This window comes from Caretta caretta, chromosome 7 (genome assembly GCF_965140235.1).
Source record: "Caretta caretta isolate rCarCar2 chromosome 7, rCarCar1.hap1, whole genome shotgun sequence".
In the NCBI taxonomy this organism is placed as follows: Eukaryota; Metazoa; Chordata; order Testudines; family Cheloniidae; genus Caretta; species Caretta caretta.
This window is the reverse complement of record NC_134212.1, coordinates 33,759,872-33,777,876: the sequence shown is the minus strand read 5'-3', so window position 1 is coordinate 33,777,876 and position 18,005 is coordinate 33,759,872. Positions and strand designations below refer to the sequence as shown.

The following is an 18,005-nucleotide window of genomic DNA, read 5'->3' as shown; positions in this document are numbered from 1 at the left end:
ACCCCCACTGAGCAGCTGGCATCTCTCCGCAGATATTGTCAACACGCCCAAGCCGGACGAGAAAGCCATCATGACCTACGTGTCCTGCTTCTACCATGCCTTTGCTGGAGCAGAGCAGGTAGGGGTGTGTGCGTGCGTGCATGCATGCGTGCACCTCCAGTGCAAATGGGACTGGGGGTGGGGACAGTCTTGGTTGAGGGCTGTGTGGTGCCCACCCCCATGGGCCCCAGTCTCTATTGGGATCAGTGTGATACCTGGCACAACAGGGGTCCCGATCTCAGGTGGGAGCATCTGTGCAGCACCCTGCCCAACAGGGGCCTGACTTTGCTCAGGTCCATGCAGGGCCCAGCACAGCTCTATCCTGCGAGGCCCCACAGATGCTTGACAGGTGCCCTGATCTCAGTCAGGGGAAGGGAAGGACTGTGCTCAGGCTGCTCTCTCTCCCCCCGATGAGAAGTAATGTGGTGTTTCTCCCCCCACCCCACCCCAGGCCGAGACGGCTGCAAACAGGATCTGCAAGGTGCTGGCTGTCAATCAGGAGAACGAGAAACTGATGGAGGAGTACGAGAAGCTGGCAAGCGAGGTACCAAACCATCCTGCCCTGAAGACGCCATGCCCCCTCTCCCCGACATCTGCTGGGGGCTTGCTCCCAGACCTGGGCATGCTGGAGAGAGGGAGCAAGGCCTGGAATGGGCATCAGGACTCCTGGGTTCTGGCCTGGCTCCAGCAGGGGAGGGAGATCTAGTGGGTTAGAACAGTGGGAGGGGTGGGAGCCAGGTCCCCTGGGTGCAGTGGGGGTGATATACTGGCTTGATGGGGTGCAGCTATATTATTTAATGCTTGGGGGGAGAGAGAGAAGGGGTGCTGAGGGCCAGTGGGGAGTGAGGAGCTAGCATTGGGCTATGTGCCTGTGTCTCTCCCCCAAGGGCCTGTAGGGGCTGGAGTGACCCAGCACTGCCCCCTGCTGGCCCTCACCCTCCCCACGGCTCCTCACAGCTGCTGGAGTGGATCCGGCGCACCATCCCATGGCTGGAGAACCGCGTGGCAGAGAAGAGCATGAGCGCCATGCGGCGCAAGCTGGAGGATTTCCGGGACTATCGCCGAGTCCACAAACCACCCCGGGTGCAGGAGAAATGCCAGCTCGAGATCAACTTCAACACCCTGCAGACCAAGCTGCGCCTCAGCAACCGGCCCGCCTTCATGCCCTCCGAGGGCAAGATGGTCTCGGTGAGCCATGGCACAGGGAGGCTACGCACCTGCCATGGGGCCCTTGGCACCTGGGGGGGATCTGCCATCCATCCATGGAGTCTGCCTCTGCTACCCTGAGAAGGGATGAGGCCTGCATGGCACATCCAGTGGGCATGGGTCCACATGGACCAGGGGCGTACACATGCCTATTGCGTGATGGTGCCCATGGGGCAGGGAGCCACATGTACCCAGGAAGTAATGAGACATGTGTGCCCAGGGGCAGTGCCCAGGGGGCAGGGAGGTATGTGTGCCTGGGGGGCAGTACCCATGGTGTGGGGACCATGTGCCCTGAGGGTGGTGAGGACACACACAGAGCATGGACCATCACAGAGCTTGTCAGTTGTTGATGGGGCCAAGGCTGGTGTGTCCAGGGGGCAGTTCCTGCCCCCCAGGTGGGCATGGGGTGGCTGTGATCTGGGTACTGCTGCCCCAGGGGCCAAGTGGGGGTGGGGCAGGGCAGGTGGCCAACTCCAGCACTCCCCTGGTGCTGTGTGTGTGGGAGGAGGGGGCAGCGACCAGGCTCACACGTCTCTCTCTGTGGTGGAGGTAGGATATCGCCAACGCCTGGAAGGGGCTGGAGCAGGTGGAGAAGGGCTATGAGGAGTGGCTGCTGACCGAGATCCGCCGCCTGGAGCGCCTGGAGCATCTGGCCGAGAAGTTCAAGCAGAAGGCAACGCTGCATGAATCCTGGACCAGAGGTATCAGCCCCCTGCCCCCCTGGACCAGGGATCTCCCCCAGCCCCTTCTGCTGCAGGGCTTCCCCCACCCCCATCCCTCACTATGGGGTTACCCCTTTCTGCTACAGGGATCACCCTGCCTTCCCCTACACCTCCGCTATGGGGTACCCCCACTGCAGATCTCCCCCAGAGGGGACTGCTCCTGTCCCTGCCCCAGAAGGGCACTACCCCTCAGGCCCTGCTCTGGGCTTTTCCCTGCCCTCTGGGATGGGGTGGGCTCTGCCCTCAGTGACCCCCCATGTGGGTGATCCCCATTGGGGTCCTCCCTGCCACAGAGGCCCATGGGGCAGGGGGTTCAGAGGGCGGGAGCTGGTAGGCTGGGGGTGTAGAAGGCTGGCTAGGCTCAGACCGCGCTGCCCCTGCAGGGAAGGAGGAAATGCTCTCGCAGAGGGACTATGAGTCGGCCTCGCTCATGGAGGTGCGGGCGCTGATGCGCAAACACGAGGCCTTTGAAAGCGACCTGGCCGCCCACCAGGACCGTGTGGAGCAGATTGCCGCCATCGCCCAGGAGCTTAAGTAAGTGCTGGGCCTGAGACACACACCCCGGCCAGAATCCCCCTGTCAGAGCCAGGGAGAGAACCCAGGAGTCCTGGCGCTCAGCCCCCTGCTCTAACCACGAGGCCCCACCCAGCTCCTAGTGCCTGGGCAGGCGGTGTTCCTAGCTAGCTGGGCAGTATCCAGGACTCTGTGCCCTGCCCCATGGCACCCCAGGGGCTCTGTACCTTTCCCCAGTGGCACCCCAGGGGCTCTGTGCCTTGCCCCATGACTCTATGCCTTGCTCAATGGCTCTGTGCCTTGCCCTGTGGCACCCCAGTGGCTCTGTGACCTGCCCTGTGGCACCCCAATGGCTCAGTGCCCTGCCCCATGGCTCATTGCCCTTACCTTCCCACCATCTCTCCCCTCCCCCGCAGCGAGCTGGACTACCATGATGCCGCCTCGGTGAACTCCCGCTGCCAGGCCATCTGTGACCAATGGGACACGCTGGGCACCCTGACCCAGAAGAGGAGGGACGCGCTGGAGGTGAGAGGGGGCCCCGGATGGCAGGGGAGCTCCTGCTGCCAACCGGAGTAGGGAGGGGTGTGGCCGGGGACAGGCCTGCCCTAGTGCAGGGGCCAGAGGGATGGTAGGTGCCCCTTCCCCTCTAACCCTCTGGCTCTGTCGTTGCCCAGCGGGTGGAGAAGCTGCTGGAGACCATCGACCAGCTGTACCTGGAGTTTGCCAAGAGAGCTGCACCCTTCAACAACTGGATGGATGGCGCCACCGAGGACCTGCAGGACATGTTCATCGTGCACAGCATTGAGGAGATCCAGGTGCAGCCCACAGGGCCCCTGGGCTAGATCCCTGGCTCTGGGAGGGGAGTGGGGTCTAGTGGTTAGAACAGGGAGTGCTGGGAGCCAGGACTCCTGGGTTCTATCCTGGCTCTGCCTCTGACCTTGGACAAGTCACTTTCCTGCTCTGTGCCTTAGTTTCCTCTCGGTGTATGAATCCCTCGGCCCCCTGCTCTCTGGGGTCAGGGGAGGCGGGAGGCTTAAGGGGGGTGGAATTAGGGGAAGTGGCAGGGCTGGGGCTGGGTGGGAGTGGGTCAAGGGAAGTTTGGGGGGGGTCTATGGGGTGTGGCGCAGTCAGGCACAGTATCCCTGTGATGCTCTGCTCAGGTGGCCAAAACTGTAAGCCCCGGTGTTACCCCTTAGCCAGAAAAAGTTTTGCTGGAGAGAACAAAACCCACTTTCTAGCTAACACACTTAATTTCCCAAACTTCCAGCCTTTGCCTGAGCAGTTTTCTCATCCACCTCAAGTTTGCAGCATCTCCATCCCCACTGGCCAGGGGACCCAGCTTTCCCAGCCTCAAAGGCACTGCTCCTTCTGGCCCCTCCGTGATGGGTAACGAGGTCTCTTTGTTCCTCCTGTGTCACCAAAGGCCATTGTCCCTGAATCCAGAGCCAGAGGGCGGCCTGGGATGCAGGCTCTGTCCCAGGCGTGATCACTCAGGTCTCTTTCACCGCTTGTTAGCTTAATGGCTTTGTTTGCCTTACATGTAAATATCCTGTCACTATCCAACCAGCCAGCCGGGTCACTGCCCCGTGCGCTGTCCAGGCTGAGTGTGAGCTCTGCCTCCCAAACGCGCTGTACGAACACACAACCAGCAGGTCGGTAACTCTGGGCAGAACCTGCGCAGGCATCCCACAGGGATCTGGGGACCAGTGGGCCACCACTGTACACACCAGACCTCGCAGACACATTCTGCCCCCAGCGTGATGGGGAGTGAAGGCGTCAGGCCAGATCTGACACAGGGCGGTGGGCCCACAGCCCACGGGCTGTGAGGGGCACTTCGGGCCACACTCCCCCCATGGCAACTGTCCCCCTGCCTGCAGAGCCTGATCACGGCCCATGAGCAGTTCAAGGCCACACTGCCGGAGGCCGACAAGGAGCGCATGGCCATCCTAGGCATTCAGAACGAGATCCAGAAGATCGCCCAGACCTACGGCATCAAGCTGAGCGGGGTGAACCCCTACACCAACCTCTCACACCTCGACATCGCCAGCAAATGGGACACGGTGAGTGCGGCCACTGGGAGCGGGAACCCGGCTGACCCTCCCGCCCCCTGACTGTGTCTGTCCCACCCCTCTGTCCATCTAGCCATCTGACCCTGCAGGCGTCACGCCCCCTGCCTGTCTGTCTGGCCGGCCCTGCCTCCCCAGCCCCACTGCTCTTGGACCCTGCCCTCCCCGAGCTGGAGCCCCGCCTTCCCAACCCATTGCGCTCAGCCTCCTCCATCTGGAGCCCTGTCCCACAGCGCCCGCCTGCTGCTCCCTCCCCCACAGGTGAAGCGGCTGGTGCCACACCGAGACCAGACGCTGCAGGAGGAGCTGGCGCGGCAACAGGCCAATGAGCGGCTGCGGCGCCAATTCGCTGCCCAGGCCAATGTCTTGGGGCCCTGGATCCAGACCAAGATGGAGGTGAGAGCTCCAGTGTGTGGATTCTAACCAGGGCTCTGGAAGGGGAGTGAGGACTAATGGTTAGAGTGGGGGTGGGGGGCTGGGAGTCAGGACTCCTGGGTTCTAGCCACAGCTCTGGGAGGAGAGTGGGGACTAACCAGGAGATCTTCAAAGATCTGAAACTCAAAAGAGTCTACAACAGGTGGGAACTTGATCAAATCACAAAGGATGAATATAAACAAATAACACAAGTATGTAGGGACAAAATCAGAAAGGCCAAGGCACAAAACGAGATCAAACTATCTAGAGACATAAAGGGTAACAAGAAAACATTCTACAGATACATTGAAAGCAAGAGGAAGGTAGGCCCATTACTCAACGAGAGGGAAAACACAACAGAAAATGTGGAAATGGCAGAAGTGCTAAATGTCTTTTTTTGTTTCAGTTTTCACCAAAAAGGTTAGTAGTGATTGGATGTCTAACATAGTGAATGCCAGTGAAAATGAGGTAGGATCCGAGGCTAAAATAGGGAAAGAACAAGTTAAAAATTACTTAGACAAGTCAGATGTCTTCAAGTCACCAGGGCCTGATGAAATACAGCCTAGAATACTCGAAGAGCTGACTGCGGAGATATCTGAACCATTAGTGATTATCTTTGAATGTCATGGAAGACAGGAAAGATTCTAGAGGACTGGAAAATGGCAAATACAGTGCCAGTCTATATAATGGGGAATAAGGACAACCCGGGGAATTACAGACCAGTCAGCATAACTTCAGTACCCGGAAAGATAATGGAGCAAATAATTAAGAAATCAATTTGCAAACACCTAGAAGATAATAAGGTGATAAGTAACAGTCAGCATGGATTTATCAAGAACAAATCCTGTCAAACCATAAGAACATAAGAACGGCCCTACTGGGTCAGACAAAAGGTCCATCTAGCCCAGTGTCCTGTCTTCCGACAGTAGCCAGTGCCAGGTGCCCCAGAGGGAATGAACAGAACAGGTAATCATCAAGTGATCCATCCCCTGTCACTCATTCCCAGCTTCTGGCAAACAGAGGCTAGGGACACCACTCCTGCCCACCCTGGCTAATAGCCATTGATGGACCTATCCTCCATGAATTTATCGAGTTCTTTTTTTAACCATGTTATGGTCTTGGCCTTCACAACATCCTCTGGCAAGGGGTTCCACAGGTTGACTGTGAGTTGTGTGAAGAAATACTTGCTTTTATTTGTTTTAAACCTGCTGTCTGTTAATTTCATTTGGTGACCCCTAGTTCTTGTGTTATGAGAAGTAGTACACAACACTTCCTTATCTACTTTCTCTACACCAGTCATGATTTTATAGACCTTAATCATATCTGCCCTTAGACGTCTCTTTTCCAAGCTGAAAAGTCCCAGTTTTATTAATCTCTCCTCATACGGAAGCCGTTCCATACCCCTAATCATTTTTGTTGCCCTCTTCTGAACCTTTTCCAGTTCCAATATATCTTTTTTGAGACGGAGCGACCACATCTGCACACAGTATTCAAGATGTGGGCGTACCATGGATTTATATAGAGGCAACATGATATTTTCTGTCCTAATATCACCCTTTCTTAATTATTCCCAGCATTCTGTTTGCTTTTTTGACTGCCACTGCACATTGAGTGGATGTTTTCAGAGAACTATCCACAATGACTCCAAGATCTCTTTCTTGAATGGTAACAGCTAATTTAGACCCATCATTTTATATGTATAGTTGGGATTGGAAAGCATAATGTGCATTACTTTGCATTTATCAACATTAAATTTCATCTGTCATTTTTTTGCCCAATCACCAAGTTTTGAGAGATCCTTTTGTAGCTCTTCGCAGTCTGCTTGGGTCTTAACTATATTTAGTAATTTTGTATCATCTGCAAATTTTGCCACCTCACTGTTTACCCCTTTTTCCAGATCATTTATGAATATGTTGAATAGGACTAGTCCCAGAACAGACTCCTGGGGGACACCACTATTTACCTCTCTCCATTCTGAAAACTGATCATTTATACCTACCCTTTGTTTCCTATCTTTTGACCAGTTACCAATCCATGAGAGCACCTTCTCTCTTATTTCGTGGCAGCTTACTTTGCGTAAGAACCTTTGGTGAGGGACCTTGTCAAAGGCTTTCTGAAAATCTAAGTACACTATATCCACTGGATCCCCTTGGTCCACATGTTGTTGACCCCCTCAAAGAATTCTAGTAGATTGGTGAGGCATGATTTCCCTTTACTAAAACCATGTTGACTCTTCCTCAAAAAATTATGTTCATATATATGTCTGACAATATTGTTCTTTATTATAGTTTCAACCAGTTTCCCTGGTACTGAGGTCAGGCTTACAGGCCTGTAATTGCTGGGATCACCTCTGGAGCCCTTTTTAAAAATTGGTGTCACATTAGCTATTCTCCAGTCATCTGGTACAGAAGCTGATTTAAATAATAGGTTACAGTCTACAGTTAGTAGTTCTGCAACTTCACGTTTGAGTTCCTTCAGAACTCTTGGGTGAATACCATCTGGTTCTGGTGACTTATTGCTGTTTAATTTATCAATTTGTTCCAAAACCTCCTCTAATGATACCTCAATCTGGGACAGTTCCTCAGATCAGTTCCTCAGAACCAATGTAATAGCTTTCTTTGACAAGGGTAACAAGCCTTGTGGATAGGGAGAAGCGGTAGACGTGATATATATCGACTTTAGTAAGGCTTTTGATACTGTCTCGCATGACCTTCTCATAAACAAACTAGGAAAATACAACCTAGATGGAGCTAGTATAAGTAGGTCCCTACCAAATTCACGGCCATGAAAAACACATCACGGACCGTGAAATCTGGTCTCCCCCATGAAATCTGGTCTTTTGTGTACTTTTACCCTGTGTGATACAGATTTCATGGGGGAGACCAGCATTTCTCAAACTGGGGGGCCTGACCCAAAAGAGGATTGTGGGGGGTTGCAAAGTTATTGTAGGGGGGGTCGCAGTATTGCCACCCTTACTTCTGTGCTGCCTTCAGAGCTGGGTGGCCGGAGAGCAGAGGCTGCTGGCCAGGTGCCTACCTCTGAAGGCAGCATCCTGCCAGCAGCAGCACAGAAGTAAGGGTGGCAATACTGTGACCCCCCACAATAACCCTGCAACCCTGCCACAGCTCCCTTGTGGGTCACGACCTCTACTGTTACAACACCGTGAAATTTCAGATTTAAATATCTGAAATCATGACATTTACGATTTTTAAAATCTTATGACCGTGAAATTGACCGATTGGACCATGAATTTGGTAGGGCCCTAACTATAAGGTGGGTGCATAACTGGTTGGAAAACCGTTCCCAGAGAGTAGTTATCAGTGGTTCACAGTCAGGCTGGAAGGACATAATGAGTGGGGAACTGCAGGGATCAGGTCTGGGTCCGGTTCTGTTCAATATCTTCATCAATGATTTAGATAATGGCATAGAGAGTACACTTATAAAGTTTGTGCATGATACCAAGCTGGAGAGAGGTTGCAAGTGCTTTGGAGGATAGGATTGAAATTCAAAATGATCTGGACAAACTGGAGAAATGGTCTGAAGTAAATGGGATGAAATTCAATAAGGACAAATGCAAAGTACTCCACTTAGGAAGGAACAATCATTGCACACATACAAAATGGGAAATGACTGCCTCAGAAGGAGTACTGCGGAAATGGATCTGGGGGTCATAGTAGATCCCAAGCTAAATATGAGTCAACAATGTAACACTTGCAAAAAAGGCAAACATTCTTCTGGGATGTATTAACAGGAGTGTTGTAAGCAAGACATAAGAAGTAATTATTCCGATCTACTCCGTGCTGATTAGGCCTCAACTGGAGTATTGTGTCAAGTTCTGGGCGTCACATTTCAGGAAAGATGTGGACAAATTGGAGAAAGTCTTGAGAAGAGTGACAAAAATGATTAAAAGAAAAGGAGTACCTGTGGCTCCTTAGAGACTAACCAAGTAGTCCTTTTCTTTTTGCGAATACAGACTAACACGGCTGTTACTCTGAAACCTGTCAAAAATGATTAAATGTCTAGAAAACATGACTTATGAGGGAAGATAGAAAAAATTGGGTTTGTTTAGTCTGGAGAAGAGAAGACTGAGAGGGGACATAACAGTTTTCAAGTACATAAAAGATTGTTACAAGGAGGAGGGAGAAGAATTGTTCTTAATCGCTGAGGATAGGACAAGAAGCAATAGGCTTAAATTGCAGCCAGGGAAGTTTAGGTTGGACATTCCTAACTATCAGGGTGGTTAAGCACTAGAATAAATTGTTTAGGGAGGTTGTGGAATCTCCATCATTGGAGGTTTTTGAGAGCTGGTTAGACACACACCTGTCAGGGATGATCCTGTTATTACTTAGTCCTGATGGAGTACAGGGTACTGGAGTAGGTGACCACTCGAGTTCCCTTCCAATCTTATGATTCTATGAATCTATAATGCTTAGAGCTGGGGAGTGGGAAGCAGGGAGCCAGGACTCCTGGGTTCACTCCCAGCTCTGGGAGGGGAGTGGGGCTCAGTAAGGAGAGCAGGGCACAGTGTCCTCACCCAGTGATAGCCCGCTGCCCCCCACAGGAGATTGGGCACATCTCAGTGGACATCAGCGGCTCCCTCGAGGACCAGATGAACCATCTCAAGCAGCAGGAGCAGAACATCATTAACTACAAGGCCAACATCGACAAGCTGGAGGGTGACCACCAGCTCATCCAGGAGGCCCTGGTCTTTGACAACAAGCACACCAGCTACACCATGGAGGTGAGAGGCCAGATGGGGCTGTGGGGCTCCCTGTGCGGCGGCTCTCCAAGCAGGGATCAGGGGCTCACAGGGGCTCTCGGGGGGAGGGGATGGCTAAGGGTGCTCTGAGGGGACAGAGGGTCTCAGGGGTGGGGTTTGGAGGGGCAGGTTGTCGTGACTCATTGGGGGACACGTGGTTGTGCTTTGTGCATGGGGAACAGGAGTGATGGCAGGTGATCCCCCAGGTGCTGTGATCTCCTCTTCTGTTCCCACAGCACATCCGGGTGGGCTGGGAGCAGCTGCTGACAACGATCGCCCGAACCATCAATGAGGTGGAGAACCAGATCCTGACCCGTGATGCCAAGGGCATCAGCCAGGAGCAGATGAACGAGTTCCGGGCATCCTTCAACCACTTTGACCGGGTGAGACACGGCCCCCTGCATCCTGATGACCCCGCCCCTTCCTAGATAGCCCTTCTCCATGAATAACCCAACCCCAATAACCCTGCCCCTGCCTGGATAGCCCTTCCCCATCAATAACCCTGCCCCTGCCTGGATAGCCCTGCCACCATCAATAAACCCGCCCCTGCCTGGATAGCCCTGCCCCCATCAATAAACCCGCCCCATCAATAACCCAACCCCAACCCTGCCTAAATAGCCCTTCCCCATCAATAACCCCGCCCCTGCTTGGATAGCTCTGCCCCCATAGAGAACCATCCTTGATAACTCCACCCTTGCCCAGATAGCTCAGCCCCGTTGATAACCTTTCCCGATAACCCCACTCCCCCAGCTGTCTCCCATCTAGGTAACCCGACTCCCCACCACTGCCGCCCACAGCCAGCTTTGCCGGTGCCTCGTAGTCCCAACCCACAGCTCTCTGCTATCCCAGCCCTGGGCTTCCCCCGCCCCACAGCTCTGCCGATGCCCCTCAATCCTGACACAGCCTGAGTGTGGTGTGGGGGCATGAATGGCTCATAGAAGTGGAGCTCTGCACCCTAGTGGAGGTCCCTGTGGGGCTTCGGGAGGGACTCACTGGCAGCAGGAGCTCAAACTCCCTGGGCTGCACCCATGCCAGGCAGGTCTGGTCCCTAGGGTCACATTCCTGGCCTGACGTCTTCTCCTCCCTCCCTGCCTCCTGCCACAGAAGAGGAACGGGATGATGGACCCTGACGACTTCCGCGCCTGCCTCATCTCCATGGGCTATGACCTGGTAAGAGACCCCCCACACAGGGGAGCCAGTACTGGCTGAACTGAGCCCATGCCCCACTCTTTGCAGCACAGCGCCCCCTAGTGCCACACTGGGCTCAACCCCGAGCCTAACTCAGTGCAGCCCCAGCCTCACCCCCATTCCTCTCCCCCAGGGCGAGGTGGAGTTTGCCCGGATCATGACGCTGGTGGATCCCAACAGCACGGGCGTGGTGACGTTCCAGGCCTTCATTGACTTCATGACCCGTGAGACGGCCGAGACCGACACGGCTGAGCAGGTCGTGGCCTCCTTCAAGATCCTGGCATCAGACAAGGTCAGTCCAGCCAGGTCCTCCACCCAGACCCCTCGGAGGGCTCTGCTGGGCTGGGAGTGTCTTCCTCAACCACTGGGGCCTGTGGGGTAGCAGCTGATGAAGGGCATGGGGCTGGGCTTGCTGCAGGGCATGCTGGGATTGGTAGCCTCTAGGTCACACTGAGCCAGCTCCCATGGGTCTGCTGCGGTTTCCCTTGGGTCTCTTGTTTGCTGTGAAGATATATGGAGGGCAGGTTTTATTCCACTCTGCCTCCACTGGCCCCTAGCGATGTGCCCCCACCCCATGCCTGTCGAGGACCCTGAGTCACAGGCTGCGGTTCAGGAGGGTTCTCCCCTCCCCAGGTTTGGATGCAGCAGCATCAGGCTCTCAGAGCATCCGGGCCACCTGCCCATGTAGTTAGATCAGGGGTTCTCAAACTTCATTGCACCGTGACCCCTTTCTGACAACAAAAATTACTACACGACCCCAGGAGGGAGGACCAAAGCCTGAACCTGCCTGAGTCCCACTGCCCTGGGGGGGCAAAGCCCAAGGGCTTCAGTCCCAGGCAGTTGGGCTTGAGCTTTGGCTCTGGTTGTGACCCACTTTGGGGTCCCGACCCACAGTTTGAGAACCGCTGAGTTAGACCCTGCGTAGCCAGGTGGCACCGGTGGGGGTGGCCCTGCGGCAAGTCCCTGGGACAGACTGTGCTAGAGCAGGGAGTGTGGGCAGTGCAGGCCCAAATGGGCCCCACAGACCCGTGCTCGTCTCCCTAGGCTAGCCAGGGCCTGGGGTCCGCTAGCAGCAGCAGAGCCCCTGTTGGGCAGGGGCGGGGGGCTGGGCTTCTGCCCCTCTAACCGTCTCCCCTCCCACCTTTCAGAACTACATCACCGTGGAGGAGCTACGGCGGGAGCTGCCCCCGGAGCAGGCCGAGTATTGCATCAGCCGCATGACAAAGTACAGCGGGGCTGACACAGTGTCGGGCGCATTGGACTACGTCTCCTTCTCCAGCGCCCTGTACGGGGAGAGCGACCTGTAACCCCCACACTGGGAGCCCCCCGCTGCACCTCACAGGATCAACACCCCTTCCCCAGATCGGTGGGGGGAACCTGCCCTGGATTCCCACCCCCTACCCCATGGAACGACGACACTGTGGAGCCCCACGCGGCCTGGACAGATGGATGGGGATCTGTCTGGGCTAGGACCCTCTATCCCCCACGTCTTGTCCCCAGTCCTCCCCAAAGCCCAGCTCCAGCTAGGAGCCGCCTCAGCTCTGTGTCTTTGCTGCTGCCCAAGTAGATGCCTGCTTCCCCAGCCTGGATCAGCCCCTCTCGTCCCCCAGTCTCAGCGCCTCCCTTCCCCCTCTAGGGGTGCAGGCCTTGTGCTTTGAACCCCAAACTTCCCCCTCAATGCCTCAAAAATGAAGGAGGTGGGGCCAGTTCTCGGCATGTCTGTCCCCAGCTAGGGGGCTAGCTGCGCCGTCAAGGGGTCCCGTGGCCCCCGTCTCTGTGGCTCCGGTGCAGGGAGCTGCACGCTGGGGGTGGGGTGCAAGGAACGGGGCTGGGAGGAGCTGGGGAGCAGAGCCAGGACGGGCTGGGCCAGGTGTGCTCCTTACACCCGCTAATAAATGAAACATAACAGAGAGACCCACCAACCACCTGGCTTCTGTACAGTGCGTGTGAGAGAGGCTTTGCCCCCTGGGCTGGAGAGGATCCGTACTGTGTGTGTGCATGTGTGTGGGGCAGAATCAGTGCGTACGGGGCAGGGGGTGAGCAGAGCGGTGCCATTCTCAGGTTCCCAGGTGTTTTACAAGCACTGCTGGGCAAAGGTGGTACCTGTCTTGCAGATGGGTCTGAGTGAGTCCATTTGGCCACAGCACTGGTGGGTGAGGTGCCCACGAGCCAGTGTGGGTGCAAATGTACCTGTACTGGTGTGAGCAGCTCTCCAGCCAGCCACAGTGTAACTTGCCCTTCTGCAGGGCTCCTCCTGGGAAAAGTTTTGAACTCTGCTGCCCCGGGGCATGGGGACTGGCAGCCACCTGCCATTACAAATGTGAAGAAACTGGGAGATCAAACCCTCCACGTCCCGTGATTCCTCACCTGTCAGCCTCCATGCTGGTGGGCGTCTGCGGCCAGCCTTCGCCAATATAAACACAGAACGGCGTGTGCTATAAAAACCCTACCAAAACCAACACTCCACTGCTCACACAGCTCTCCCCTTGGGGCGAGGTTGAGCAAACCCACTGGGACAGATGCTGGTTGTGTCGCTTATTGCACCCCTAGTAGGAGCTCCAGTTCTCTCGGAGGCTGGTCTAAGACTCAGTGAAGACAAGACCAGAGAAGAAAATAAAGCCTATTACTGGGGGATGGAAGGGCGGGATGAGGTCTAGGGTCTGTGGGAGTTAGGCATCTTGATGTCTTTGTAGCTCTGGGTCTAGGTGTCTTCTGCTTAATTCCTAGAGATTGAAGCCCGAAATCCCCAAGAAAAACAAAGTCATCGTTATTAATGGGGGTATTGCAGTGGGGCCTACGAGCTGCAGTCATGGACCCCATTCTGCCAGGTGCTGTACAAACACAGACCAGCCAGGCAGTCCCTGCCCCCAGAGCGCCATCAGCCTACTACAAGGGTCAACAGGTGGAGCTGGCCAGACAGGGGAGCACAAGGAACCAGACAACTCTGGTCAGCAGGAGAGGCCGTGAGCTCTGCACCAGCAGCCTGAGCAGTGTCAAGTTTTCTGCAGAGGTTGTGGCAAAGGAGAGTTTTGCGACGGGATTGGCAGGAGGCTCAGGAGGTGACGTGGATGTTTACAGGGAGCTCCTCCCAAGTGGGTGGGGCAGTGCAGGAGAAAGCACCAAGGGGCTTGATTGGAAATGTAATGAGTCGGCAATGGAGGCCGGTGTCACGGGCTGATGGCAGGTGGCTGTTGCATCTCTATAGCAAATGGGAGATGATAGATTGGCTGGGGCTAGGCTGTGAAGGGCTGTGAAAGTAAAGCCAAGAAGCTTAGTGCTTTATGTGGGGGTAAAATGTCACTTGTTTGCCATATCTGGTGGTGGTTAACCAGTGTGTGTGAGGGTGGGGGTGTCTGCCCAAAAAGGACCCCCCCCCAAAGCTGGGATAGCACCCAGGAGTCCTGGCTCATAAGGTGTGTGTGTGAATCTAGTGGATTACAGTATCAGGGAGTTAGGAGGCTTGGGTTCTACCCCCAGCTCTGTGTGGCCTTGGGTGAGTCGTTCCCTGCAGGGCTTGGGGCTTCTGTTGCTCCCAGCTCCCTGCCTGGAGCCTAATGCCATGAATCGATGGCTCCTGGCATAACCCATCTCTTCAGAGGGTGCTGAGGATGGAGGGGGAGGAATTTCTGTGCGCTCTGTCACTATGACCAAACAGATGTACCTCCAGGTGAAGGAAAGCCTGGCAAAGTGGGAAAAATACTCAAAAGCTGCAGTGATTGGCTAGTTCTCTGCCCATCAGGGGCAAGTGGGGTGGGCTTACCCCTGCTGCTGAGCATGATGGGAAAGGAGCCTTTTATAAATGCCCCTGTGTATGCGGTATTTAGCCATTTGTCAGTGTGCTTCCTTGAGGTGCATGTGGCAGAGAGTCAGGCAGGCTGGGCCTTAAGAATTTTTTTCCCTGTTAATTAAGGTTTTGGTGACTTGAGTGTTTTGTATTGTGGCTGCCTTGGGGTGGGGGAAGGGGGCTTTTTAAATCCTTTTGTTACTGTGGTATGACTGGCAGTTCGGATTCCTGGCTTCTAGCCCCAGCTCTGGGGGGGAGGTTTGTCTAGTGCTTAGAAAAGGGCAGACAGGATTCCTGGGCTCTATTCCTCATCCCTGTGTAATCCTGGGGAAGCCACCCACCATTTACACTACAGCCGGGATTGATCCACCAGGGTTGATTTAGCAGGTTTAGTGAAGTCCCGCCAAATCAACAGCAGATTGCTCTCCAGTCGACCCCTGTACTCTATCCCAGTGAGAAGAGTAAGGTAAGTCGATGGGAGAGTTTCTCCTGTCGACTCCCGCAGTGTAGGCCCTGCGGTAACTCGACCTAAGGTATGTCGAGTCCAGCTATGTTGTTCACGTAGCTGGAGTTGCGTAGTGTAGGTTGACTTACCATGGTAGTGTAGACATTGTTATCTCTGCTGGTAAAATTAAGCCAGTACCTCCCCTGGGACGTGTTCTGTTTGATCATTACCACACTGGGGGTGGGGTGGGGTGTACTGGATAGGGAGTGGCCCTAGTGCTACAAGACTGCTGCTAGATGAACGAGTGTCAAAGCAGTGAAAAGTCAGGGGATGCAATTAGTGAAACCAGAAGATCTTGTACATTTCTGAGCTCCCACACACTGGGGCTGTTTGTTGCTAGTGTGGGGAGGGATTCTAAGGCCAGAGGGACCTGTTCTGAGTCCCCAGCCAGACTCCCTGCAGGTCCTGAGGCCAGAGGATCCCCACAGTCACTCCTGTCCCCAGCTCAGATCTGGTGGTGGAGCCAGAGCATGGCTTTTTGAGCCATCTGGCCTGCATGTAAAGCCCCCAAGGAATGAAACATATCTCCCCACCCTAACTTGGCCCCAAGGGGAGCTGCCCCACTGAGGATTCATGCTTCCTGCTAAACATCTGCCTCTTGTTCCCAGTGTGGATTTGTCCAACATCTGCTCCTAGCTGCTGGCCCTGCTTGGCCTTTGCAGGAGACTCAAGCCTCTTTGGGTCAGAAATCTTTGCCTTGCTGATTTTAATCCACTAGGATCCAGCTTCCCCCACTAGGACATGAGAACAGCCATACTGGCTCAGACCAATGGTCCATCTAGCCCATTATCCTGGTTTGCAGCAGTGGCTGGTGCCAGATGTTTCAGAGCCAATAAACATAACAGGGCAATTTATCAAATGAGCCATCCCCTGTAGTCCCAGTTTTTGGCAGTTAATGGTTTAGGGACAATCAGAGCATGGGGTTGCATCCCTGACCATCTTGGCTACTAGCTATTGAGGAACCTATCCTCCATGAACTCAGCTAATTCTTTTTTGAAGCCGGGTAGTTATACTTTTGGCCTTTACAACAATCCTGGCAATGAGTTCCACAGGCTGACTGTGCCTTGTGTGATGTGCTTCCTTATGTTTGTTTTAAGCCAGCTGCCTAGTCATTGGGTGACCCCTGGTCTGTGTGTTGGGTGAAGGGTTAATAACACTTTATTTGCTTTCTCCACACCAGGCATGATTTTTGTTGCAGGGGTGGGTGGGTGGGTGTGTGTGGACACAGCAGAGTCTGTTGGTGATGCTGCCAGTGAGAGTGGAAGTGTTCCTGCATGGTGGCAAAACAAGCTGGTGTAGCAGGTGAGAGAGACTGTTAGTGAGCCACCCATATCCAGGCATCACCTCCCCTGTCCAAAGTGCAGGCCCCTACAGAGGGATTTCCCCCATGTGTAAGCTTTTACTTAGCACCTCCTAGAACACTAGCAGCAGCTACTAGGCTCTATCAGGTTGTGCCCCTCTCCTACAACAGCACCACTTGCTCCTAAGCAGAGCTCCCTGCTACAGAGGGAGGTAGGATCCCTGATCGTGCCCCACACAGAGATCTGCCTCTCCCCTTCACAGGGCCCAAGAGAGCACAGGCGTTAGCCCCTTTGCTGCCCCCTAGTGGCCCCTAATATAGTAACCACTTGGCTGGGGGCAGGCACAGGACCAAGCACCCGCCAGAGAAGCTGCGCATGCGTCATGATGCACGCGCGGTCTCCGCCCCCTTGGAGGCGGGGGGCGGGGCTTAGCTCGTATTGGCCGGGTCGGCGGCGTAGCCCGGAAGCAACCGACCTACGCGCGAGCCAGCGGAGGCGTTTCCGGAGCGAAAAGAGAGAGCAGCGCAGAGCGCGCGCGCCCCCTTCCGCGGGGCCCGGCTGCTGCTGCAAGGGAGCCCGACCCCAGTCGCGGGCGGTGCGTGGCCGTGGCGCTCACAGGCTCGCGGGCAGCCGAGGCCCAGCTACGTTACGCAGAGGCGCTGCTTTGCTCCGGCTGGGGGAAGGGCAGAGCCGTGAGACTCAGCCCCAGCGCGGCAGGCGCTAAGTCGCTGCCTGTTGGCTTTACTGGGCGGGGCAACGAGACCGCAGAGTCCGAACTACGAACTTGCCGTCTGCACGCTACTTTCAGGCTGTATTAACCGTGGTCGGGTGTAAACTTTTGAAAGACCCACCCTAAGGTGGTGAGCGGGTAGAGTTACGGAAACCTGCATGATGAGGTTGCTGCTAAGTGAGGGTCTACTGGCCATGCGGGGTCTAGTCCAGGCTTCCTTTTAAACCTTCTGCCTGTTAATGTTATTTCCAGCCCCCCACGCCCATTCTATATACATAGCTAGGATTATTTTGAAAGATCCTTTTGTAGCTCATATGAATAGGTGGTTCCCTGGGGGGGGGACAGGGACGGACCACTCTACCTCTCTCCATTCCAAAAATTGACCATTTATTCCCATCTTTTAAACCAGTTACTGATCCATGGCAGGACCTTCCCACCATATCCCAGGACAGTTTACCTTGCTTAAAAAGGCTTTCAGAAAATGTAAGTGCACTGGATCCCTTTTGTCCACATGCTTCTTGATTGACTCTTCCCCAGTGAATTCTGTTCATGGATGTGTCTGACAATTTTGTTCTTTACTATGGTTTGTCCAGTACTGAAGTCAGGCTTACCAAGCTGTAATTGCCAGGATCATCTCTGGAGCCCTTTTTAAAAATTGGTGTCACATTGGCTATCCTCCAGTCATTTGGTACAGAAGCTGATTTAAATGATAAGTTACCCATGGCTGGGGGGCTGCTGTAGCAGCCCCCAAAATCAGTAGAAGAAAGACAAGTTAGCA

The 18,005-nt window shown here is 54.7% G+C and overlaps 1 protein-coding gene across 1 annotated transcript in view; it reads left to right on the top strand.

The window, feature by feature from the left end:
* Window positions 1-12,819, top strand: part of ACTN3 (actinin alpha 3) — a 30,722-nt gene extending 17,903 nt beyond the window's left edge. The window contains exons 8-21 of the mRNA XM_048858921.2: window positions 33-118; window positions 491-583; window positions 997-1,227; window positions 1,799-1,946; window positions 2,351-2,501; window positions 2,897-3,005; window positions 3,155-3,295; window positions 4,358-4,540; window positions 4,808-4,942; window positions 9,522-9,701; window positions 9,956-10,102; window positions 10,824-10,889; window positions 11,041-11,199; window positions 12,056-12,819. Coding sequence (XP_048714878.1) covers window positions 33-118; window positions 491-583; window positions 997-1,227; window positions 1,799-1,946; window positions 2,351-2,501; window positions 2,897-3,005; window positions 3,155-3,295; window positions 4,358-4,540; window positions 4,808-4,942; window positions 9,522-9,701; window positions 9,956-10,102; window positions 10,824-10,889; window positions 11,041-11,199; window positions 12,056-12,214 — 1,988 coding nt within the window. The 3' untranslated portion in view covers window positions 12,215-12,819. The remainder of the gene's footprint in view (window positions 1-32; window positions 119-490; window positions 584-996; window positions 1,228-1,798; window positions 1,947-2,350; window positions 2,502-2,896; window positions 3,006-3,154; window positions 3,296-4,357; window positions 4,541-4,807; window positions 4,943-9,521; window positions 9,702-9,955; window positions 10,103-10,823; window positions 10,890-11,040; window positions 11,200-12,055) is intronic.
* The last annotated feature ends 5,186 nt before the right edge of the window (window positions 12,820-18,005 follow it).